The 26,983-nt window shown below is 35.6% G+C and overlaps 1 protein-coding gene across 4 annotated transcripts; it reads left to right on the top strand.

Moving 5' to 3' along the window:
* Positions 1 to 256: 256 nt before the first annotated feature.
* On the top strand, positions 257 to 18,600 carry LOC120071106 (histone deacetylase 15). Of its 4 annotated transcripts, none has more exons than XM_039023162.1 (18): positions 257 to 411; positions 1,789 to 2,090; positions 2,201 to 2,386; positions 2,506 to 2,620; positions 9,303 to 9,379; positions 10,910 to 10,985; positions 11,134 to 11,198; positions 11,756 to 11,811; positions 13,097 to 13,220; positions 13,330 to 13,455; positions 13,555 to 13,605; positions 13,967 to 14,035; positions 14,894 to 15,002; positions 16,676 to 16,755; positions 16,890 to 16,972; positions 17,073 to 17,118; positions 17,329 to 17,497; positions 18,255 to 18,600. In XM_039023162.1, exons 2-18 carry the CDS (start codon positions 1,854 to 1,856, stop codon positions 18,374 to 18,376), a joined length of 1,791 nt encoding a protein of 596 aa, XP_038879090.1. In that variant the 5' UTR covers positions 257 to 411; positions 1,789 to 1,853; the 3' UTR covers positions 18,377 to 18,600. The 4 variants fall into 4 exon arrangements, with proteins under 4 accessions (XP_038879090.1, XP_038879088.1, XP_038879089.1 ...); XM_039023160.1 differs by having other exon boundaries at positions 2,198 to 2,386; XM_039023161.1 differs by having other exon boundaries at positions 274 to 411; positions 1,849 to 2,090; positions 2,198 to 2,386.
* Positions 18,601 to 26,983: the final 8,383 nt, after the last annotated feature.

Below are 26,983 nucleotides of genomic sequence, written 5' to 3'. Positions count from 1 at the left end.
AGATTGAATTGGATAGTCCGAATTGGTCGGATTACCGAATTTTTTGAATATCCTAATTGTAAGTGTAAAGTTAATTTTTTTTCATCTTCTAAGATCAGGTCATTCCACGTTAAAACCATTGGTATTGGTATCCGATTATCTGTACAAAAAAGTTGGTATTGATATTGGATCATCCGTAAAAAAAAAACCCTCTTGCAAAATTAACCACATCGAACTGTGCGAAAAAATTGAAAGATGCGCAAGTGAAATTACATTAAAAATCAAAGGACGAGCTTGCAAAATTGTCCACTCTCTTTTTTTACCTCGAGTTGGAATTGCAACAATGGAAATGAACCGGCGACTCCCGCTGCCGTACCAGTGCGCTTCTGCTTTGGCTCTGGCGTTGAAGCGACTCATCTTTGCGTAGCGCAGGTTCGATTATTCCTTTCCTTTCTTCTTGTTAATCTTTCCCGCTATGTTGTTTTTTCAGTTTCATTTCGAAAATCTTACTGAGTCGATCCCGATGGTCATCCGCATCAGAATCGTTCTGTAAATGTTTCTGTTGGTAGTTAGGGTTTCTTTTAATTCTCCTTATTAATTTTGCGTTGGAGGGTTATTATCTTTGTTCCCATTTCTCTTCCCCACGTATTGGTTGTATTATCTTTTCTCTGTGTTCTTGAAATGGCTGTATATGCTGGGTTGTAGTTCGCCCAACAAGTTTTTCACGCCACAGGGGGTTCTCAAGAGATGAGATAATCAAGTTAGATGTGATGAAATTTGTTTCTTACAAGTTACATTACAAGTGCTAGTTTAAGTATGCGTACCTACATACTTATTTGAAGTATGCATTTGTTCAACATAAAGTATTAAAATCAGCATGAAGTAGGAGATAGAGAAAATAAAGGATTAACTACTAAAGACTGACAGAAATTAAGTACAAGGAGTCTGAGATAATGATCATGCCGATATTTTACTAGCATGTGTTTGAAATGTTACTGAATCTTTAATACTTTGCCAATGAATTAGAACTTGTCATCACCGAATAAGTGATTGTTTCCACTTTTTCTTCATCATCAGAATATAGTCTTCCATATTTTGTGTTTTTAATTTAGTTTTATTTTATGTCTTTTCACATTGATTAGAGAGAGGAAGAGGACACGTTTGGGGTGAGAACGTTGAAGTTGAACAAAGGAGAACTACTAGCTTTTTGTTTAACTTTTCTTTTCTTTACTTGAATTATCCATGCCATGCTTTATTAAAATATCTTTTACATTTAAGTGAGAGAGTATGCTGAATAAGGTGAAGCACATGATCTAACTTATGTGCCAAATGCACTTCAGAGTATCCATTTTGGGACTTTTAGAACAATGTCTCTAAGTTGCTGAAGGTCGTAGTTGAAACTTGAATTTAAAGTTTGTTCAAATTGTTGCCAACTGGGAAGCTACTTTTTCTTAATTAATTAATTAATTATTTTTTTTTTTATAAATTCATTGGTGCGGTGAGGACCCCTTATTTCCAACTTTCTGATGATGGAAGTCAGTTTCTGCTGAGAAAAAAACTTAAATTTAATGTTGGATTCTTAATAGCCTTATGTATGGATATTGAATCTTTAGAGAGAGTGTTGTCTAATTTCAATGTCCTTTGCCTAGGACTTTTAGCACTCACGTGTGTTGCTCTTTCTCACTCTTGGTTTTATTTATTTATTTATTTTTATAATTTATGACTGTTTGATACCCATCATTTGAACCTTTATCTTCTCTTATTGATTTGTTTACCACATCATAATTTTGGTTCTCATGTTTTTTGTAGTTATTGTCATGTCGATGATATTCACTAATGATAATTTTTCATCCAACCCCTGAAAACAAGACAAAATGGTTTCAGAAGCTCTTCAAAAGAGAGTGGATGGAGAGGTGGAAGTAAATCTTCAGAAGCAAGGCGACCAACACTCATGTCAAAGTGTGAATGGAAGATGTGGAAAATCAGGCTCTGATAGAAATGGTGTTAGATCTTGTCCAGATGATAATTGTCAAGAAGATAATACAGACGTAGGTTCTTATAGAGATGTACCAAGCAGTGTAGAAATAGATTTGCAACCTGATACTTTACGTGTAAGTAAAAACATTGTTTAGTTAGTAAGTACGTATTACAGTTGTCATGAAATGTTATTGTGTCCTTTGACTGCACTATGAGTAAATACAATACTGTTTTACTTCAGAAGAAGGCAAGACAGCAAAGAGAAATAACCTTCCAAGATATGTGTAAAAACTGGGACATATTGGGGGATGGTGATGAGGATGACGACGATGATAGTGACTGGGAACCATTACAGAAACTCAGGGAAATAGTGAAGTGGTTCTGTACCAATTGTACCATGGCCAACCTTGATGTTGCTGTACACTGTGATGTCCGTTTGTGCTCCTTTTCAACACAATTTCCCTTTCTCTTCTTTATGTTCTGCGTTTTCTTTAACTTGTGGTTTCAGGACGTGGTTCTGCATTTTTGAATGTATATTTTCCTTTGCAGTCATGTGGAGAACATAAAGAATCTGCAATACTCAAACATGGATTTTTTGCTCCTTCATTTGCACAAGATTCAAATTTATTAGAGACTGAGCTCGAAACGAAAAGAACTGATAAAGGTGAGTCATTTGTTGTTGCAAATGCTCATGTTGTGTTATTTTAATTTTAATTCACTAATCTTCTTCTGGCGTGCGGCATCGTTTGTTTTTCCTTTATGCACTTGATCAGGGGTCCTCTGCTTTTTTATTTTATCTCTTTTGGTTGTACATCTTTTTTCTCTTTGTTTGCTTCTTCTTCTTTTTCTGTTGTTATCCTCTCCTATTTATCGGGCCTCATTTGTATTTTTCGATGTTTATTCCTTTTGTACTATTTGGATATTTCATTCATCAATAAAATCTTTCTTATCCAAAAAAAAAAACATTAATCTTCTTCTTGTCTTTGTATTCTTGTATTTTTAATCTTATTCGTTTGGTGACTGGGTTGTTATATTTCATGTCATATTGTATTATTATTATAATTATTTTATGAGACAATTGACCATTGGTTTCCTAGAAATATTTCTAGATACGATGTTTGTATGGATGTACGGTGAAGTTATGATAATCTGAATCTAATTGGTTGTATTATATTTGGCCATGCATGCTGTTTCTTTTAGGCTGCCAACGGTCATTACCGTCATTGTCAGCCGTGTTTTGGGTTCTTCGTTCTGTTTTTTGTCTCTTGAGTGTAGGCTTCTCAATGTCTTTGAGTTTTACTTTCTCCTTCGTCTATTCGTTGCCATTCGTCGTTGTTTTTGTCATCAGATTTGCTGTCACCATTGCTATTGTCATCATCCTTGTCATCGTGCACCATTGTTGTGGGTTTTCAACGTTTCTTGGGTTTTCTTTTCTCCAACTCGTGTCTCCTTTTGTTGCTAGTTGTTCTCCATTGCTGTCCTCCATTGTCGCTAGATTCTTTTCTTCCTTTCGTTCAGCTCGTCGGTTGAGAAGGGAAACAATTTCATTGATAAATGAAATAAAGGCGTAAAAACTCTAAATCACCCAAAGGTGAAATTACATAAAATTTTGCCAATGGGAAAATAAACAAGAAAGACTATAATAAGAAAAAGGCCTATAAAGTGTACACCAATACAAAGCATAGGACATCTTAAATCACCGATTGACCAAAAGCATAAGCTTATGAGTGAAGGTAAATTTAATATTATATCACCTAACACTTTCCCTCACTTGTGGGCTTGAAATTCAATATTAATTGAGGAGGAAATAATATTTGTAGGGGTATGAACATAGGACATTTTAGACCACATGCGTTGATATCATCTTAAATCACCAATTGATCCAAGAACTTAAACTTATGGGTGAAGGTAAATTTAATATTATGTCATCTAACAAGACAAAAGCAAATTCACACAACTAACGAAGGAGGAAAATGAATCTCGGAAGTGTTGCCCTTTAGTTCAGCCTGTCGGTTTGGTTGTTTGGTTGGGTGCTCGTTACCTTTAAGTCAATGTGGTGTGGTTTGGTTTACTGCTTTGGTTGGGCTTTGTTAGGTTCATTTATTTTCCTAGTTGTGTGTGGTACTTTGTCATGGAGTGCAGTAGTAGTTGTATTGACTTCAAGTAGTTCTGGTTTTTGTTTGAAGATGAGCATTTATTCGTTGACGATTTGGATTTTAAGTTAGCAATTGTCTGACCTGTTTGGTTTGAACATCATCTGGTCGAGTTAATGAATGTTGCTGTTTTTTCAGAGTTCTTTAAGCAAGAGGGATGAATTTGGTATGACTAAAATACAAAAGCCTTTTCTGACCACATAATTGAGTGTATTGTACGGCCAATCACAGGTGCAAGGAAGGTCATTCGTGTGCTTGTTGGTTGTTTTAAGAAGGGTGGTCTCACTTTCTGGGATATGTTGAAAGCTTTTATTTCAAGTTTTTTCATTAATATGTGTGTGTGTGTGTGTTGAGTACAACACCATGTGGGAGTGGGAGGATTTGGATCTTTGAGACTTTGACCTCTCAGTCACTGGTTATCATATATGCCTTAACTAGATGATGAACTTTGAGATAAATATTGTTCTTTATAATTCAGCCAATGCTTCCATAATAACCAAACAACTGGAAGTGGATAGTTACACCAATAGTTGTTTTTAATGCTTTAGTTACACCAATAGTTGTTTTTAATGCTTTGTATTGGTGTGAATGTTCATTCTTTTAAAGATCATTGGCTTTTCTCTTTAATTTTTAATTGGCATTCCTTTTTGCAATCCACCTTTGGTGGTCATTTCATTTATCAATAGAATTTTCAATTTCTTTATAAAAAAAAGGAAAAAAAGAAGGAAAAGAAAAACCCAATGGTTTCATAGTAGCCAATATTAGGAAATAGTCTTCATTTGGCTTTTAGGTATTTCTTCTTTCTCTCTCTCTCTTTATCTATATGTATGTATGTATTTTGTCTGCAATTTTCCTTCTATATTGGATTATATAAGAGGGCAAGTTAAAATTAGAGTACGAAATGAATTATTATGTAAGACCCCTAGTTATGGTAATATTAAGATTAGTAGTAGAATATTAATATAGTTATTAGGAGGGCATATTGGTAATTAGTTACTAGGTTTGTTAGGGCTTTTTAGTTATAAATAGAGGGAATGAGTTGAGAGGAAGGTATGAAGAATTTTATGTGAGGATTTCCTAATTGGGAATTTGGGAGAGGATTTCTCAGCCCTCTAGAATGTGTTGAGTATTATCTTATTACTATTTCTTTTAATATTTCAATATACTTTGATGTTTGATTGTTCTTGAGTCCATTCCTTGTTATTGAGTTTATTCTTGTTAGGAAGGACCCTAACAAATTGATATAAGAGCTGTTCTTTCTTGGGAGTATTGTTTCTACTATGGATTGAGGTTAGATGCTAGAATCAGTGTTGTTGGAGATACAAGGAGAAATGAAGGCAATACAACAAAGAATCAAGGAGTCTCAGCAAAGAGACAGAGAAAGAAAAGAAAGAAGAGTAGTAGCTATCGAAGTGGAGAAAGAAGAATTGACAAAGAAAAGGTCAGAAAAACAAGAAACGATTGTCGTTGGAGTTGAACCTGAATTCCCAGTGAGCTTCTAGTGGAATGCTTATTGTGGAGGGATCTTCCCGAATGTTGAAAGGCATCAATGAAGAAGGAGTGGTGCTTGTTCCAACAAGTTTCGTTGAGAGAAAATGAACATCGAAGATAGAAGAGATGCGGTCGAGAGACAAAAAGAAAAAAAGAGGAAGGTGATGAGGGGCTCCATAGTAGAAAGAAAAAGAGTAAAAAAAAATGAGGAGTTGAAGATGGAGAAATCAGAGAGGAAGAGAAACTTGATCGTTCGTGTTCATTGTCGATGGCGAAAGGCGAGATGGTTGGAGACAAGGACTCGATGGAAGTAGAAATGTTGATCAAAGGGAGTAGAAGCAACAAAGAGGCGAAGTGATCAATGAAGGAAAAATAATCGAACAAATAATTGTTGGAAGAAGTACTATTTGAGGAACAAATGGTGGAGAAATCGAGATATCAAATGGAAGAAGAATCGACGAATACCAGCACGATTGGTGATGAAATTTTTGGAAGGGCGTGGATGCAAGTTTTGTAAAGAGAAGGAAATTAAGAGGTTGGAGACAAAGAAGACGTTGGTGGTTCGTTGGATGGGATGGCGAAAAGGACGAAGGCTGAAGATGATGAAGAAACCAAAAGGAGAGGTAGAGCTGCGTGTGAAGATTGGAAGAAGACGGTGTGGGCGAATTCGGAGACCAACTAGTAGCCAAGTTGACGTAGGATCCAAAAGTAAAGAGAACGACGACCGGTGCCAACGACGAAAGATAAAGTTGCTGGCGATGGGTGCAATCGGGTTGTTAATGACAAAGGAAGTCGTGAAGGAGGAAGAAGACAAGCCAGGGAGTGAGAGATGGGGACCACTGAAACGGTTGGGAAGAGGGAAAGGAAATGAGTGGAGGCGAAAGTGGGAGGGAAATTAAAAGTCTAGCCCTAATGCCACCAATGTTTAAAAGGCTAAAGGCGTCCTCGAGGCGGTATGAGGCGTAAGCCTCATTTTAAACTAAAAAGACAATTAAATCATAAAATATATTCTATTATATATTTATAATGTTATAATATTGCTTAAAAATACCTAACATACTCAAAATTCATCATGACAAAGAAAAATATTTAAACAAAAGGAAAAAACTATGAAGGAAAAAAAATAAAAAAACTATTTAAAAAAAGAGAATTAAGAAACAGTAACTATTTAAGGAAAAAACTCTTTTAAGAAATATAAAATTGAAAATGTTCTATTAGGAAGATTAAAGTCTTCAAGTGGTTTGATTGAACTGTGTTTTATTATATTTTTTTTGTAGAAGAAAATGGAAGAAAACTCTCCCAGTTATGTTTAACCCAAATCTTGGTCTTTACTTTAAGTGGTTTTAAATTAATGTGGTCTGCCGGTTCCACTTCCTCCAAAAAGAAAAAAAAACTCAATAATAATTTTGGTTTTAAATTAATGTGGTCTGCCGGTTCCACTTCCCAATTTGCAAGTTTGAAGACATGCAAAGAACAATGTTTATTGTTCTCGGTGGGTGGGCCCAGCCCATTTAATTTTCCTTCAAATACCTTGAGGCTTTAGCCTCAAACGCCTCAATGCCATACCAAAAGGCGTACGCCTTCACTGAAAGAGGCGTACACCTCTTTTTTCTTGATGTAATCACACACCTTGAGGCATGAGGAAGTCGCCTCGCCTCAACCGATTTTTGAAACATTGAATGCCACCCACGTGTCAATCGTTTATGTGAAAGAGAGATGAGACTGTGAGCATTTCATTAATTGGACGAACAAACTATGGCTTAATGGGCCAAATTTAAACAGGAATGTTAAGGCCCACTTTGTGTCAAAAGTTGAAAAATGTGGATTACTCAATGGACTTAAACGTGGGCTTCAGAATTTTAATAGGCTGTTAAAACCTAACCTAATTCAGGAGAACTCAAAGGATTTTGGTGAGAGTAGGGGCCTAGGGTTTGTTGGGCAGGATTTTGATAAGTTAGAAGTTAAGGGTCTAACATCCATTACTAAGTCAGAAAATGTGGTAGGAATTGAAGATGGGTTCCTAGATGGGTGTTATTTGGTTTTAAATCCAGAATCCGGCCCACTTTGGCAACACCATACCCACGGGGACAAGGTGATCTTGTTTTGTAAGCACACCTTGAGGACAAGGTGTCTTCGAAGAGCGGAGTAATCTAAGACCCCTAATTATAGTAATATTAGGATTATTAGTAGAATATTAATATAGTTATTAGGAGGACATATTAGTAATTAGCTATTAGGTTTGTTAGGACTTTTTAGTTATAAATAGAGGGAATGGGTTGAGAGGAAGGTATGGAGAATTTTATGTGAGGATTTCCTAATTGGGAATTTGGGAGAAGATTTCTGAGTCCTCTAAAATATACCGATTGTTATCTTATTACTATTTCTTTTAATATTTCAATATATTTTCATGCCTGATTGTTCTTAAGTCCATTCCTTGTTATTGAGTTTGAGGATCCTAACATATTATTGGTAAAATGCAAAGTGCTTGGGGTATTTTTAGCAAGGAACTGAGAGTATAGATGATGGGGACATGTGGGGCCAAATACTGATGCACACAAGTGAAAAAATACCTCAAAACTTTATTAATATATGACTGCCCTATTTATAAGTAAGGCAGTAAGCTTTAACTGAACAGGGAAAGAACCGGATGGGCAAGTAACCAATTATAGACAAACATAATATATAAGACTGTAGTCAAGATTTAATAAGGACTTAAGATAAGAAGGAAAGATTCTAAAAGACTAAGAATAGATGCCAAGAAATTACAAGAACTTCAAGATGTCCCTACATCAAACACCTTCCTAGAAATGAATATAAGATGTTAAGATCCATCTGTGCCAACCATTTGACATCTCTTGCTTCTATATTATGAAAGTTGCACATATCTGGGAAAATTCTTGGTTGGCTTTGGCAAGGTCGAACACGTTGGAGTTGATCTGAAAAAACCTCCTCCTTTTTCCCCGGCCTTAGTTGGTGGGCTATGTTTGAGGGTGCATTTGAAGTTCCAAGCCATTTGTTATGGCTTATGGGTTTGACCCTTTTCTTTGTTGCTTTCTAGACATTCGGTATTGTGGGTACCCCCTGAACCAAGTTTTTTTTTTTTTTTTTTTTTTTTTAAATTTAAGAATACAAGAGGCCCAACATTGGCAGAAAACAAAAAACAGGTCTACAAAAACAATTGTGCTTAAGGAAAAGGAGTCCTAGTATCTGTAAAATGATGGAAGAACTCATCTTGGACCTTCTGTTTTAGTTTTTTTTTTTAAATTTAAGAATACAAGAGGCCCAACATTGGCAGAAAACAAAAAACAGGTCTACAAAAACAATTGTGCTTAAGGAAAAGGAGTCCTAGTATCTGTAAAATGATGGAAGAACTCATCTTGGACCTTCTGTTTTAGGTTTTTTCGCTACTAGAATTAGAGAGCTTTCTTGGGTATAACAGGTCTTGGAAGGATTTGGAATTTTACTCATTTTAGCGTCTCTCTTTAGCTGATTCTTTATAGCTATTTTGTAGTTATTCCCTTTCTCTGGACTCCAATATTTGAATCTGCTGCTTAAATATATATGTTTTAATATACATATATTTGAGTGCTATCTGTGTTGATTTAGTGTGATTCTTGTTCTTACATCTTCTTTATAATTTTATTGGTCATTATTTATTGCTTTAAGAGTCTAACTACAATTATTCTTATGTCTTTTTTATAGCCATGGTTTTGCAAGTATCAACATCTAATAGTTCCACGGCAATAGGCTTTGATGAGAGAATGTTGCTGCATTCAGAAGTATGGGACTTTGTTCAAAACTTTTTATCTTTTAGATCCTCAAGCATTCATTTTTTTGTTGTTTCTTTTGTTTCTCAGAGTGTTGGATGCAAATGCATGTGTTCTCCCGTGGAAATTTCCAGGCTTTGTTTCTCAATGTTATAGCTATTCTACTGTTTTGTCAATGTTGTAGCTCCATACCTCAATTAAATTATCCCATTTAATTTCTTTTTGTGACTATAGTTTAATTTACCTGTTTGTGTCATGTTTATGTCACATCATACTATAATACTGTTGTTCGTGCCTGATTCTGAAAGATTCAACCTGGAATGTGGTGGAAAATTTTCAGATGCAAGTTTTTTTCAGTTATTTATTTATTTAATTGATTTTAATTTAATTTTAAAATTTGATCGTATAGTTCAAATATGTGATTCATCTGAAATAAGGAGACTGTCTTGTAAGCAGAAGCTCCAATATCAGGAGAGTCTCAAATTGAAAAATATGTTTTCCTCCCTCTATGTTGCTCCTATCTGGTGTTTCCTTAACGATAAAGTTATAGAGGACCAAAACCCTCCTCTCCTTCAGTGTGACTATGCAAGTAAATGCTGAGGCCTTCTATCCAACTCTTTGGCTTATCTTCCTTCCTATCGTTCAAGATGGCTCTGATTCAGCTGCTATGTGCTAATTTTTTCTAGCAAAGCTCAAGTTATTTGGACAAATGCGGACATGGACCACTCTTTTGGAGGCTTTAGTTTGAAATAAACCAGAGAAGTTTTGGACGAGCTTTGGGATTTACTTAAATGTTTTGCTTCCTCCTGCCTAAGATTTTTGTTTCTATGACAAGGTTTATGGCAACCGAGAGCTGTTTCTAAATTCCGTTGGCCCTGAGGGCAATTCCTTTGTTATGTATCTAACAACATTTCCTGCAAATAACACAAAAAACTACTCACATGCAACATAGATAGAATATCAACTGAAACAGGAGAAAGGAAAAAAGGAAAATGATACTCCAGCTATTTGGAGAGTAGGTTCTCTCCAGAGGCCAAACAACCAAAATTCACACCCTCCCCGTCATACGAAAAACCTACATAAACCTTCAGTCATCAATTTCCGTACCAACATGCCACCTTCTGACAAATAAAAACAACAAACTTATTCTTGCTCAATTACTTTCTCACCCCTTGTGGAGTATGTATTCACAATTGGAGGCCTCACATCCTTATCATTCCTTTTTGTAATCCCCTCTTCTTCAATGAAAATATTGTTTCTTATAAAAAGAAAAGAAAATAAAGAACCAAAAAGAAAAAGAAAAGGAAAAAGAAAAATGTAAATGCCTACATTAACATGTTTTCTCTTTTTCTTTTTTAAATCTAAATTTAATTAGTTTAATTATTATGAAAATGGCATGACACTTCTTATTTTGTAATATTCTTGTCATATGTCTAGGTCTATGGTTTGGATTCAAAAGGATTTTTGCTTTTATTGTAGACTTTTTAGTCATTGGTTTTCTAGTGCTTTACTTCCTGTCTTGTGGTATTCTTGCTAGAGAAGGTTGAAATGAAGTCACACCCACACCCAGAAAGACCAGATCGTCTGAGAGCTATTGCTGCCAGCTTGGCTACAGCTGGTAATCTTTACTTCGGCATATTTTCTTTTGTTTTTAAATTAGGAAATAGTTGGGCTGATGTTTATAATTTAATATGCTGTAATGTAGTTTATTGCTTTCAACTTTTTATCATTGGACTGTAAGCAATGGCAAAAATTTACTGCTGTAGGAATTTTTCCTGGGAGATGTTATCCAATTCCAGCTAGAGAAATTACCAAAGAAGAACTCGAGAAGGTAAGCAACTACGTTTATTTTTCAGGCGTTCTTTTAAGGATTTGGTACGAACAGTTTTCATTGGTGGATGTGGTATACTATAGGAAGCTGAAGCCCCGTAAACGACATGTCGTCCTAAAAAACTACCGAATAGGATATGAATGATGATCATCGAAATAGGGTGATTGCAAAAATGACTAGGAAATCTAAGTTTATTATATAATATGAAACAAGAAAAACTGAATAATGAGCATACTCTTAAGATTATGATGGGTAATTTTCGTGTATAGATATTGGCCTAATGTTGGATGGTACGGATTTGTCAACTAATCTTGACTGATATATCAATTTATTTGGATCGAAATTGATGATGTGGGAAGTGGTGAGGATTTTCATAGATGTATCAATGAAATATCATGTGGACCGTTGTACATTACTTAAATTTGTGGGTATGTCCATAGATGTATTGAGGTTAGTACTGATCTATATATCGATGAACATAACATAGACGTTCCTTCACTTATTTTGTAAGAACCATTTCTGATTTTTTGTTTTTGGACCATACACTGGGATAAAAGGTTCATTCCCTGGAGAACATTCAGGCTGTTGAGGTTACAAGCAATGTTATTTCTTGGTATGTCATATTCTCTCTCAATTGTTTCCCATATAGAATGATAGAATGTATTTGCTTTTATGTAACTAGAATATATTTGACATTGTTTATGGATGATGAAGTTGTCTTTTTGCAACTCATGCTGACTAACCGGAAAGAGCTACCCCCCTTCCTTAAAAAGCCACTTCTGATTAAATGGAAAAAAAATAAAAATACAAGAGGCATAAAAGAGAAAGGCCCTGCAGGAGAGGAGCCAACGTAAACCAAAAAGGGCCTCCATCCTACAAAATGAGACCGATGGTATAATCACAATTCAGAAGGCGATCAATGTTCTCCACCTTATTAGGTAGTACGATTTTCTTAAGATGTGGTCCAAGATGTTAACTCTATTGTGGAGTATTGTCACACAAAAAATTGGCCTTCTTGAGCACTTTAACCTTCCAAAGCAAGGTAAAAATTGGTACCGAGATAAATATCCTTCCTCCTCAAATAAACCAAAAAGATTCCCGGTCAAAAACAAAAGAGCCACAATATATGCCCTCTTCCTAGTGGGGACTAAGGATGATGGAAGTGGAACCCAAGAAAAAGAGAGGAGGAGATAGTAGACACCAAAAGAAGGTAAAATTGAGGCCATTGAAACAATGGTACAAATGTGGAAACACCATGTTATCTTCCAAAAATAGTTATTGTTCCTTTCTCTTTGGAGGAATGTTGCCAAACCTTTCTCATGGTTGACTTAAATTGAAAGAGAGAAGATTGTTTTGAAGACAAGGGTAAAGCTTGGAATATTGCACAGCATATTGCCGCTAGATTTAGCTTGCCTTCTTGCTTCTTCTTGATTTTCTCTTTCTAAGGCTTATTCTATTTATTCTATTCAAGTCTTCAAGATATTAGTTTGTATTGGAGTGCTTTTATTTTCTGTTTAATCCAACTTCTCATCCTTTGATTTATTTTTCTTTAGTCATCGTTTCTTATATGTTTGAGCATTAGACTCTTTTCATTATATCAATGAAAGGTCTTGTTTCCTTAAAAAAAATGCAAAAGAGGTGATCTCTTTAGATTGCAGATCAAACGCCTTGATTAAAGAGGAAAACCATTTTGGTATCAAAACATCACTACTTGATGGATGAATTCTCTTTGAAACTGTAGAAGTGGGGGTAGTCAAATTTGAATTGGGTTTACTTTTATTTTCTTTTGTATTCCTTCTTTTTCTTTCCATGGAAGTTTGTGCTTATGAGACGTGGGTTGTAAATGTGATGTTTATGATGGTTAGTAAGGTTGCTTTTGGGTTTGTTTTTTATGACAGTTATTTCACTCCCGACACATATGCAAATAAGCATTCGGCACAGGCTGCTAGGCTTGCAGCAGGTTTATGTGCTGATCTTGCTTCAGAAATCATTTCTGGTCGTGCAAAAAATGGTTTTGCTTTGGTATGGAAAATAACATTTTTAAATACTAAAATTTATTTTGCCATTATTGTAAAATGAACTTCTCTGTACATGCTCCTTTAGAATGTTGTCTGACTATTTTAAATCTCAGGTTCGTCCTCCTGGTCACCATGCAGGCGTCAAACAAGCCATGGGGTTTTGCCTCCATAACAATGCGGCAGTTTCTGCATTGGCAGCTCAGGCTGCTGGTGCTAAGAAGGTGTTAATAGTTGATTGGGTAAGGTTGCTATTTTTCTCCCAAGTAGTAGGGCCTTAACTGTTCTCAATTCTCTCTCTCACGATGCCTTCTCTTTACTTTTTGTTCTATCTACTTTAGGATGTTCATCATGGAAATGGAACACAGGAAATATTTGAGCAAAATAAATCGGTATGTTCTTTATTAAATGAATTTCTCTATCTAGTGGTCTACCTTCCTTCTCTGATCTCTGATTTTCAGAAGATGAAAATTTTTGCCGGAGAAGATGATCTCATTGTTGGAAGTTATAATCACAAGCCTTGACTAGCGTTCATGAATATACCTACTGATGTCTGAAACATTCTTTATTAAGATTTGGGGCCTTTTCAAAACTGCTAAAGTTATTAATGTTGGTTTTCAAACATGCATGTATTCCAACCTTCTTCTGCACTTTCACTTATTTGTTCTAACAGAGTCATCTTTGTGATTTTCCTTTTTAGACACGTTCCTGGACTTAATATAGTTTTGATGACAATTTGACTTAATTTTGTAGGTCTTGTATATATCTTTACATAGGCATGAGTTAGGTAGATTCTATCCTGGAACAGGAGCTGCTGATGAGGTAACAACTGGTCATCTTTTAAAATCTCCCACCCTACTTTGTTACATGGGATAAGTTAACCGTGTAGTTCTAAACTAAATAGCTACCGTGCAGTACCTATTTAGTTTAACCAATGATCGACACACATTCAACCAGTTTTTGTCCCAAAAGGAAAAAATGTTAAAACTTAGTTGTGGCAAATAAATCACAAATGTTCAACTTATGTTTGCGTGTAATGCCAAATTTCCTATTTATTGCATTCAAATATATTTGACATGTATACTACCATTTGGGATGTATTTAACAAGTGTCCTAAATGATTTCAACAAGTGATGGAGTATCCATCTGTCAAAGAAAATAAAAAAAAGATATATACAATCATTGGATGTGTATTTAAACAAGTATCCTGAATTTGTTCAACATGTGGAGTATCTGTCTGTCTAAATTTATTGTACATGGATGTGCAGCTGAAGCTAGAGTGTCTGATCTTTACATGAGATCTACTAAAAACTTAACTAGTGAAATTGAAATGTAGTAATGTTATTTAACTAGTGAAATTCTGATTAAATGTTTCTCACTAAAAAAAAGAAAAAGAACTGTCTAGTTTTCTTACAGCACTGTGTAATTTTAATCATATTTTTTCCAGCAATCGGACAGTAATAGAGATCATCATATTTATCTCCATTTAAAGTTTATTCTTTCTGCTTAACGCATATGCTGATATAGTCATAAAAGTCATTTGTTTCTTTGCCTGCCTTCAAAATTACAATTTCCTTTTCTACACTTTGGACTCCAAGCAACCAAAAAGCTTGTTGCCTTAGAGTGGGCCTCCCACTGTGAGAGCATTATTACTTATGTAAGGGCTATTTACTTCTTCAGGTTGGCACAATGGGAGCAGAAGGATATTGTGTGAATGTTCCTTGGAGTCAGTCAGGAGTTGGTGATAACGATTACATTTTTGCATTTAAGCAAGTTGTGCTTCCCATAGGTTATTTCCCTCACTGCTATTTGTTTTATCTTGTGCCAAAAAATATATTCGGAATAGAAGTAAGTTTGAAACTGTTTGATAGCACCTATTAGTAATCATGCTTTTCAAACATAACACTTACATTACAAGGAAGAAAAATTGTGTTGGAATGTGGCATGAGATATGATTTACAATGATACGGATAGTGTTAACTGTTGGGTATCAAAAAAAAAAAGAAAAAGAAAAAAAAAGAGAAAACTGTTAGGTGTCAATATCCTGCACTCAGCAAAACCCAACAAATATGCAAGATAGGGGTAATAACGATCCCCTGTTTCTATATTGATAAACATAAAGAGAGCTCTCATGATTACTATATCTTAGATCGAAACAGAGCAACAAATAAATATAAAACTAAGTCACCAGCGCATTCGAGAGGGCAGGAGCAGGACAAATCCTCTCCTAATCCTCAGCTTCTTCCACAATATTCTTCAGACCCAATTCCATTTGTCAAAACCTTTTATAAACCCCTTTGCTGTTTTCCCCATCTCAATTTCATAGCCGTCAAGTGGTCCACCTTAATTCCCCTTTTGCTCTTCTTTCTCTCGTACATGTGTATAATTGGGGTTCCCCAGATGGTTTATGATTGTTGTTACACTTTCACCTAATGGGATTATACATATAATTTAGTCATGAATGTTATTTTTGAGACTTGCGCCATTCGTCCTCTTTCCTTATCCTCGTCCTTCTATGATTATCGGGTTCAAAAGTTCTATTTTACTTTTTTTTATTCTTTTTAATGGATTTTTTTAGCATGTCAAAATTACGTAAATTGCATGTTGCATCATCTACTTTGATATCTTAGTCTGGTTTAGTGACATTTTCTCAGATGACATAGCAATGTATCTAAGGGGCTGTTTGGGCCCAGATTAGATATTTGAAAGATAATACTTATCAACATTTGAGGACTGGTTGTGGTTAGGTTGATGTTTGAGAAAATTGATATTAAGGTTTTTTACTGTCTTCAAATATCTTTTATTTCATCAAATTGTTATACTGAGTATGATGGACGTGGTTCTAGTTTCTCATGTAACAAGAGATGAAAAATGTTCAGAAGATAGCCTGTGAAAGTTGTTATTATTATTATTATCTATTTTATAAAAATAATGTTCAATCTTCCTTTTGGCGTTCGCAAGCATTATGCTATGCCTGTGTTTCCTCTCTGAATGTTGAGGGACCTGTCTTTCATCTTTTCAATTTTCTGGCTTTCAAGAATCTAAAATCTGATGTCCCACATCCAATCGTGACCATGTTGTTGGGAAAATTGGAAGGATCAACTCAGTATACTGTTTTGATGACAAGGAGAGAAGATTCTCTAGACTTCTGGCATAGGGTCATAATCTATGTCTCTGGTTGGTTTATTTGTTACTAGAGATTCTTGTAATCACCAACCTGTACTTTAATCATGACATATTGGAGAAACTTTTTGTTATCTGGTTTGGCCTCTGGAAGATATGCAATTCTCTCATTTTAGCCTTTTCTCCATCATTATTATACTCGATATGCGGGATTCTAGAGCATTGGTTTTTAGAATATCTAGATCACTAATTTTTAAATGTTGAAGATGGCGTATACTATAGTACTAATTCTAAATCTGCATTTCTGATATATATATTTTTTTATCCTTCTCATTGCAGCTTCTGCTTTTGCACCCGATCTCACTATCATATCAGCAGGGTTTGATGCTGCTAGGGGTGATCCGTTGGGAATGTGTGACGTAAATATTTTCTAATTGAGTTATTGTTATTATTAGGAGTGTTCTTTATTTAGATTCACCAGTTAAATTTCTTGGAATCTGTGTTCTCTGACTAATGATTTATATTAAACTTCGTTATTATTCTCATTTTCTAGGTAACTCCTGCCGGGTATGCACAGATGACTCAGTTGTTGAATACTGTCTCTGGTGGGAAGTTGCTTGTTATACTGGAAGGCGGGTCTGTTGCTCATTTCTAAATCCTTGTGGCTTGTGCTCAGAGTAGGTTAAATGGATTTTTTCCTGCAAAGTGCTAAGTTGATTGAGATCTCTGTTTGCAGCTATAATCTTCGTTCCATATCATCTTCAGCTACTGCAGTAATCAAGGTGCTTTGTTTTGAACAATGGAAAAACAAAATTTGAAATTGAACAGTATATCTTCTTTTGTCATATAAATTGCAAATATTTTCTCGTTCCTAATTCATAAATCTAATTATATATTAAGCTGAATCATTATGGTGCCTATCTAGGGTGTCCATGGTGTCACTTATTCTCCCTCATTGACTTTTTACGTTTTTGTTGCTACATTAATAAAAGGTATTGCTGGGTGAAAGTCCTGGATGCGACTTGGATGATAGTTTCCCCTCCAGCGCTGGGATGAAAACTGTACTAGATGTGCTTGCGATTCAAAAGAATTTTTGGCCGGTGCTGGAATCTAACTTTTCAAAATTGCAGTCAGAGTCGGAGATCTTTGCCACCGAAAGAAGTAAGGATTCTCTCATCTTCTGCTGTGCATGTGTATGCGGGGGAAGATTGTTAGTTTAGTGGGGTTTAACTAGGCTACAGCTGGAGGTAGACAACAAAGAGGCATTGGATATAAAATTGAGTTAAAGATCCATTCCAACCAAGTTTATCTTTTCTGTTGAGATCGATGTTAATTTGGATAAAGCAAATTTAGTTATGATGTCGAATACGCAGTTTGAAGCAGAAAGCGGTGATAGGAAGGAAGGAAGGATTAAAAAAGATTCAAACTTCTATGCACCATGGGTTTATCAAATTTTTTTCCTTTTCTATTAGCTGTTTTTCTTTGAGAGAATGAATTTATCAACTACCAGTATGATTGTTTGGAGTTGTATGTTGCTATAGATTGACATGTTAGAAGAATATTTGATATCTGTTCTCGTCTATGACTTCAAGTTATATTGTGTTTGAATCCTCTGAATCTATAATGGGCAGTGCAAGTACGTACTCACCTTACCCCCTTTTAGAAACAGCGACAAACGATTGAAAAGAAAAATAGTAGTGGTTTTGGTGTTACAATGATTTATGTAAGTCAATGGTGCTATAGTATAGCCCGAAAATCAAAGTTGCGAATTTAGAGGTTAATTGAACTCATGAGTTTCTAGTTTTATTAGTGATTGCACATCTAGAATCGATAGTATCCTATGCATTTGCAGACTTCCAAACATTTCGTGTGAGAGTATAAGACTATATGATGGTGTGCTGAGACTTCTCATGTGCAGGAAAACCATGTAAGCAGAGAAGACGTGCTGTCGTGGCTCCAATAAGTTGGCGATGGGGTCGGAAGAGGCTATTGTATCATCTACTAAAAGGCCAAATTCGTGTAAGATCAAAGGAATGCTAGCTCATTATTTTGTGCTTTTAATTTTCGTCCACTCCCATTCCTCTAATTTTGTGCATCTTTGTATGCCCTTTTAGTATCAGGGTTCCTTAGATATTCTGGGCTCTTGTTATTGCTTAGCGGTACATTTCTGATAGGAGTTGCTAGTTGGAAGCTTAGAATTGATACTGTTCAGAAATTGCAACTTCACTCCTTTTTTTTAATTGTGTCCACATTGTCAAATTTTAGATCGGGTTTTCAGCAAGGTTGGGATTAACTAATACAAGGAAGAAAAGAATGAAACAAAAAAGAAAGAAAGAAAAAAGATAAGCAAACATTATATAGATAAATGATAAGCAAACATTATATAGATATAATTGAAGTGTACTGTACGGATATAATTGAGTGACTGGTTCTTAAGGAATGTATGATATGTCGTGTGTATGAAGTTTATTCTCGTCTCCATAAATGAACTCGATGAGGGTCAATAGAATGTTCCTAGTTGACGGCAGTAAAATTGTATAAGAATTTAACATTCACCAATTTATCTGTAGTGTGGGGTATGAGAATTTGAATCTTAGACTTCAAAGTTCATTGTTGAATTAGGCTTGTTTGGGCACATTTAAGCTATTTTCACAACATCAGTCTAAGGCTCATGAGCGGTTTTGGAATTACAAGAACGATAAATAATGGAGGCCATTCATCTCAATTAGTACCATACTACTTTCATTTTCCAAGGGCTTAAATTTAGGAAATATTGATACAAGTGAAATTTTAGAGATTGTGGAGTATAACCATTGTCATAGTATTAAATCTATGTTTGACATGTCGATATTTTTATTGATATTTTCACGTTCCTATAGGTTCGATATTGGCATGAGGGATGAATCAATATTTCCATTATATCATAGAGAAATCCATGAAACATAATAATTAAACAATAAAATATCACTAATGTAAATATAATATAAATAATTGACATATTAACTTGTTTAAAAATCATAAAATCTTTATTTACTAAATTAGATATATTTTTTGAACCTTTTCTTTTTATAATTTTTTAAAAAATATCTATCGAAATCGAATTTTTATCGATGTTTTCATTGGAATTTTCGTAAAATTAAGACCTCGATGTTTCCATTGACATCGATATTTTAAACATTGACCATTAGATAGATTCAATTTAAATCCATGAAAAGCCTGGATAGAGCTAGGCAATGGAATGTACCATATGAGTTCGAGAAAAAACCCTTGGATGTCAATATAATTACTTTTGGATAGACGGTCAAATCAAGAAGTAAGACAACTTAATTGTCTAATCTCTATTCACAAGCTCATGCACCTCAAGGAGGATATGAACCCTAATAAGGATAATTTTGTAAGAAAAGTCCAATACCATTTATTTCAACAATCCTTCCATGAATAGAAAGTTGATAATTTGAGGTAAAGAAGGAAACTCAAAACGATCAGTATTTTCTCATTGAGGAAACTGAATTGTGATAAGTAGTAAAACGGTGAATTTTTCTTATTGAACATCAATTGAGTTTACTTAATTAATGGATTTGATGCCTTGAACTATCAACCGTTTTAGAGTAAACCCAATGAATAAAAGTCACATAGTTTCTCAATCTTACAAAGTTCGTTCTCATAAATATATTCATTTTGATCTTGAACACCACCTGATCTTGTAAATATTTTAGAGAATTCAGTTTAAAAATTCTTGTAGAAGTGACCCCTTCACTCTCACATAGGCGAGTCCTATAATGAAAATAGTATATGATTTTTCCAAAAATATTTTTTCAACCTACTTAAAGAAATTATTAAAAGCATAATGCTTAAGCCCTAAAATCGCACTTGTGCGGTCTGATCATCCTCAGAATGGGTAAAAAAATAAAAATTTTAATTTAATGTTCATTAAGCCATCTAGAGATTGATTTGCATATTGAACCTAGATCTTAGGATTCTAATCAACTAAGTTGAGTTGCTTCTTTAGTCAATTTTTTAAAACTATAAGTTATACTCATATTCTCCCTCGATGAACTTTCAACAAACTCTCCAGTTAGACCTTTTGTAACGGGACCCAAGATATTATCTTTTGACCTTACAAAGTCAATTGTGATAATTTCACTAAAAAAATAGCTGTTTGATTTTGTATTATGTCCTTGTCATATATGTCAAGACTTATTATTATTCGTAAAAGAGGTATAGGTTGTATCACTATAAGCCCTCAATCTCTTTATTTCACTTAACCATGAGGTGCAGTAAACAATCACTTGAGTCAAGGAAGTATGATGGACGCATACTTGGATTTTGGAGGGTAAGAATTTGGTTAAGTGTTTAGACTATGCTTTGAAAGAAGTTGTGGTATCAGGAAAATTTCTACGTGGGAGGGCTATGCGTTAAGCTTAGGAGAAACTTTAGGAATAGAGTATATGTCAGACTAGAAGAGAAGAAAGAGTAAAATTAGTTAAGTGTTGGTAGAAAAAGGTTGGGTGCATGACTCCTTGAGGAAATTGAAAATCTGACTAAGTGTTGATGAAGAAGAGTTGGACTCAACCTTTAGACAAGTTCAACTCATCAGCCCTAGGGATGGAAGTATAGAATAATGGAGGTTAAAAATTTGGTTAAGTGTTGAGTGGAGTTTTTGAACCTATTGGACGCATGGTTGAGGAGTTTGTATTCAAAGCCTGGTAGGATAAGGAAATTCCAATTTAGGAGATCTGTGTTATACAATTCATGTTATACAATACACTATCTCAAAATACTCTTGGACACATTGGATGTATGCTTTGGCCAAGGAAAGGACTCCTTGGATGCATGCTAGGTCAAAGAGACCATCTTGGACACATCTAGGATACTTAGTGGACATGTGAGGAGAAACTAGGGTTGGAATCTTAAAGGCTGAGAGTTAGTTACCTCTTGGATGCATAAGCTAGCCTAAGGTGAGGAAAGTTTCATTAAGTAAACCTAGGAAGAACCCTTGGATGCATACCTTGAAGGTATGAGAAGTTTGGACGCATACTTTATGAGTGTGGCACTTGATATCAACATTAGACAAGAGACGGAAGGTCACATTGGATGCATAACCTCAAGAAATTGGCCTTGGTACATCTTGGACTCATGAAGATTTCATTGGATGCATAGAGAAGCTATGCTTGGATGCGGGAGTAAGAGGAGTTGCACCAGATGAAAGGGTGTCTACTTTGAGGGTGCACTGAATGCAAGGGTCATTAGAATGAGGTAAGCTATCTTGGGCGCATGGAGAGAAGCATGCATTGAACTTGAAGGGTATATGTGTAACACTTAAGCCCTTACAGGATTAATTAGGTCAAGAGATGAACTTGAACTTGAAGCCTTGGAAGGAAAAAGTTTGAATAAGTACCTAAACTATGCCTTGGAGGAAGTAAAAGTACTTAACAAAATTTCTAAGTGCTGGAGGCATAATAGATTGGAGTTAAAATTTGGCTAAGTGTCCAAACTATACTATGAGAATAAGTGTTGGATTCAAAATTCGACTAAGTATCAAAACTATGCTATAAGAATAAGAGTTGGATTCATATCATAGGAAAGAATGAAGAATTTTGGCTAAGTTCAACTCATAGTATAGTTGAGGAAATTAGCATATGTGAAAGTCATAGCATAGTTGATAGCTTGTAGAAATACAAGCTATTGCAGCCTTTTACTTAGAATTATGAGGTTTGATGAGCAGAGTATGAGTTAATTTTGCTAAGAATTCATGTGGAATAATGAGCTTGCGTTGATTAGCACTAAAAATCCTCGTTAATCCTATATCATGGGTTATTTTGCGTCAAAATGTCTATTTTTGTAGTTGTCGCAGGAATCAACCGCATACGTTGATCCCAAGCCATAGCAAAGTGATCGCATGCATTGATCTTAATGAAGACACATTCGTCGCATGAAATACTGCAACTACAGAGTGATAACCATGATAAAAGTATGATTGCAAAGAGTGGGTGGAATGCGTTGATCTTTCATGAGAAATGAATATGAACGCATGCCTCGAGATTTTTGAAATCGTACAGTAGATATTCTGACGTACTTCCTGATCGTTGACCATGATGCAGTGCTGACACTCTCACCTACCACATTAGTCATGGTGGTTAATCAGAGCGGAATTATCAAAGTGTCAACATTTGGCTCTATAAGTAGAGCTTTGACGCTAATATTCAAGGCATCCGAGACTCTGCCTTGGGCAGATTCTTGTGATCACAAACGAGAGCATGAGCAGAAATTATTTGAGAGTTCTTCATTTCCACAACCCTTTCCGATTAACGACCGAAGCTTTGCCGGAGATAGAGCTCAAGAGAGACTACTCCACCGTCCATCCATGGCACCACTAACAACCTTGACATACATCTGATGGAAGCAAGAGATTGCCTATGTCTAGCCCTCTACCCTTCTTTTTACCTCTGTATTGTATTACATTTTGGCTTAATACATTAATACATTTTGTAATCAATGCATCTCTTTAGTTCCTTCAACACCATTTTCATCATCTTCTTTTACTTTATCATCTTTTACTTTCATCGCAATAAGTTATGTGCATATTGCAAGAGTTATCACATACTCAATCATGCATCATATATCGACATAGAGATATGACGCATGTAGAAAACTATCGAGAGGTGTGTGTTGCGCGAGTATAATGAGTCAATCCTCTTTGCTTAGTGCGAGGCTATCATAATGCTTGTCTATGAGCTGAGTAGCTATAACCAACTACCCGAGAGGGTAAGTAGTAAAACTCACTAAGTAAAGTAAGTAGTGTTCCTAGAGATATGAATAATCTTATGCTCAAAGAAACCATGTGTTATAGAGATATAGACATGTGGCGGACCACCGAGAGGTGTGCGATGCGTTAGTATGGCGAGCTGGGATTACCCTTGTGACCAAACTTAATGACTTGGTGAAATTTCCCCTCAACTATACTTCTCCATGCATCTCATTACGCGTTAACAGTTGCCACATCTTTACCAATTCTTATAGTCAAACTTCAATTGCTCAGTCTGTTTAGCTAGGAATAGGAGTAGCGCATAGCAATCAACTTCTTTCTTTTTATTTTTATTCATTGCCTCAAACACATTACTTTATAAGCATCATTTAGTTGCAAGTTCCTGTGTTTGACCTCAGATCATCCCGAGAAACTTGCGTTCTCGTTATACTTGGAAAGAGAGCAAGAAAACTTGTGGCAGGAATGCATAGTCATCGTATAAATGATTAACACATACTGCGTATCCTTCAGATTATCGTGTGATCATCGCATATACTATTAACGCATATTCTTCTTATCAATGCATGATCAATGCATGACCATCGATGCATATCAAATCATCAACAGAACAAGAATTATTCCTCCACCAATAGTCATAGCATAGTAGATGAAGTCATAACATAGCTAAAAATGCTCAACTCATAGCATAGTAGAGTAAAATCCTACCATGTTGGATGCATGGTAAGTGCATCCTAAGGGAAAACTTCGAACAATTTTGGATGCATGGAAACTATGCTATGAGAAAGAAGAAACTATGCTATGGGCATGAGAAGCTATGCTACAAACATAAGAGACTATGCTATGAGCATGAGGAGCTATGTTATGAGCATAAGAGATTATGCTGTGAGCATGAGGAGCTATGCTACGGGCATAAGAGACTATGCTGTGAGAGGAGCTATGCTATGAGCATAAAAGACTATGCTGTGAGCATAAGGAACTATGCTATGAACATGAGGAGCCATGCTTTGAGATGAGGGACAAGGTGGAAGCATGAGGTAGAATTTGTTAAGTGTTGAGTAAACCATGCGTTGAACTATGCACAACTAAGAGAGGAAATAAGGTTGGACGCGTAGAGTAAGGTTGGTGAATGCATAGGGTATTAAGGGGGAGAATTTAGCTAAGTGTTGGACAATACATGACACTATAAATTGAGAAAACCCTAAAGATCAGAGTGTTGGGCGCATAGATGATGAAATAGGTGCAAAGATGGACATGTGGATGCATACCTTGGGCTGAAGAGAGGCAAAGTGTGTTGGGTTTTATGTCCTAAAACTCGTGGTTTGTAAACAATAAACTTATTCTATAAATCAATAAAGTTGTTATTGAATATATGAATTGCTTATTTCATTTTAGAAATAAATTCAATAAACTAAAAGATCCATGACTATTACACGAGTATTTGAACTTTATGTGGAGACATAAGAGTGGAACATGTTCGAGTAAATAGTCAAAATGATCTAGAGTATACGAATAAGGTTGAGTGCCTTATTCTGGTAACACTATTGGATGTGACCCACTCTGTAGTTGTTACAATTTGTTGTAAAGTGCTACAAACAAAGTGATCCTAGTTCGTTCATGTATTGACATGAGAAGTAGGGTGTCCTATGCAATGAGTTTTCATAAGATCGGACCAAGAATTAAGTCACTCTTACTTTATAACGCTATTTAATGTTTAAGATTGACTATTCAAAGCGATGACCTAGGTAACTTGACCTTAATCCTGAGTTAACTATGAACTCCTGTTTATTCGAGATTATCCTTAGATTTATATGGGTGAGAATTGGCTCAACAGTGCCGGCTCAATAAGTCTCCCATTTTAGGGTAAGACCGGGTAGATAGCTGGGGACATAGAGTGCAAGATGGAACTCACTCCTACTCGCTTTTAGGGGTAGTAAAGAGGTTATTCCCTTAAGTGTTGACTTTAGGTCTTGAACAAGGGGCCTCTGTCATACCTTGCTCCAGATTACCCTCTTAACCTAGATGGAGTTGTGACTGCAGTAGTTTTCAACCCTTTTGCTGGCACTTACTGCCTAACTAACCTGTTTAATTTGCTTTAAACCTTGAATACGTACATTTCATTAACATACTGAACAAATTAACTCAGAACTTAACACATTATCATTTTACAAGGTTTCATAACATTGTTCATACATGTATATTACAACTTAGTGAGCCCAAAATAGAACACTAGTCCCTATATGATAGACACATGTGTACTAATAAATACACAGTCCTCAATTAAGCTTCCTTCAACTTGAGTCTTTGAGTGGCAGAACAGCAACAAAGATATCTTCTGGGAACTGACCGCTACCTAAGAGGAAAATTTGAAAACATGTGCTAGAAGCCCAGTGAGTGACTAACTTTTAAAATATAACTTTCATACATAAATCTGATAGTAAGACTGAAAGTTTTAACTAAAAACATAAATTTGGAAACTATTATTATTTCTAGAATCATTAACATAAAATGGCACCGTTTTATGCTTTGTTGAACTTTGCCTTAGTTTAGAGTGGCCCTCTTGCTCACTCTTTACCATGCTTAACTGCATTACTACTTAACTGGGAAGGATCCCTTTTTGTTCAACTTCCTAAAAACATAATTTGCATCCTCAGTTGAGAGAGAGCCTTTTCTCAATCCCTCAACTACAATCCATAATTGGTGTGGAGTAATCTCAACACTATCAATAACAACTTTCCTTATGTGCACGTGGTTTTAGTTAAGTACCATCATACCTTAAGTACTACTGCTCAGAAACCTTCTCTATGTCCTTAAGTATTGAGCTGCTCAAATACCTTCTCTATGTCCTTCAGTATCGAGCTATCCAAATCTAAGACTGTGCTTCAGTACCTTCTCATCTAATCCTTTAGTATTGAGCTACTGATGCTGAACTTGCATATTCTTATCTCTTAATGACTTAGTTTCCCTAAAGCATTCTGTACTAATGCATCCTCATGATCATTGAAAAACATAGCATAAACATAACATTAATGAGAGATGCGTTACTTGGAAACTATTTGAGAATAGATGTCATAAATAGGTTACAGTAAACATGTATTGCTAGACATTCATAAAGCATTAGCAATTTACTTAAAACATTTAAAACATTTAAAATCACTCACAGTCTTTGGCAATCCTCTTCATGTACTTCTCCTTTTGTCACTAAACCTTTCAATGCTAAGCTCATTGTGTGTTGAATATTTAGCCAAATTCTTATGCCTTAACTTGTCTAAGCAGCAACTTCTTCACCATGCATCCATGCCTTGCCTTAGGCATTCAAGCCTCCTATGCGCCCAAGCTTCCAGCCCACACCTATTGCTCATCGCATGGCAACCTTTGCGCCAATCGTTTAACTCATGAGCCCGTCATATGGCACATCAATGCATGCCTCATGCGTTCGTCTGGTCACACCCACAAGCTCCAGTGCAACCTTGCGCCTAACACCTTGTGCGCCGGCCTGCATGGTCCAACGCCCACACAGTAGTTGCGCTCACAACTTTAATATGCGTTGCGTGGTCTAACGCTTCTCATGCGTCCTTGTGCCAACTCAGCCTTCAACGCATGCGCTCAACATCATCGTCAAGCCCTTTAAGTTGCTTGCTTGTTCAACCCAAATAGCTACCTGCTTGTTCAAGATTCCATATTCAACTTACAATTTTAATAATTAATTTTTTCAGTCCTTTTCTAAAGAAATTTCCTTCTATATACATTTTCTAAAATGTCTTAGCAAGCTTACCTTAAAATTTCAGCTCAGAATTCCTTGTGGTTAGGCCAAAATCTTCAAATAATCAAGACTAGCTCAAGTTTACCCAAAAGCTCGACCTTCAGCCGGATTCTTCACTCTT

This window comes from Benincasa hispida, chromosome 2, assembly GCF_009727055.1.
Source record: "Benincasa hispida cultivar B227 chromosome 2, ASM972705v1, whole genome shotgun sequence".
In the NCBI taxonomy this organism is placed as follows: Eukaryota; Viridiplantae; Streptophyta; class Magnoliopsida; order Cucurbitales; family Cucurbitaceae; genus Benincasa; species Benincasa hispida.
This window is presented reverse-complemented; position numbering and strand designations above follow the sequence as displayed.

Excerpts from the sequence above, each read along its gene's own strand:
- LOC120071106 (XM_039023160.1), top strand. The coding sequence starts at position 1,854 with ATGGTTTCAGAAGCTCTTCAAAAGAGAGTGGATGGAGAGGTGGAAGTA. Across the intron at positions 11,812-13,096 it reads ACAAGCAATGTTATTTCTTG|TTATTTCACTCCCGACACAT; the intron begins GTATGTCATATT and ends TTTTTATGACAG. Across the intron at positions 13,456-13,554 it reads AGGTGTTAATAGTTGATTGG|GATGTTCATCATGGAAATGG; the intron begins GTAAGGTTGCTA and ends TATCTACTTTAG.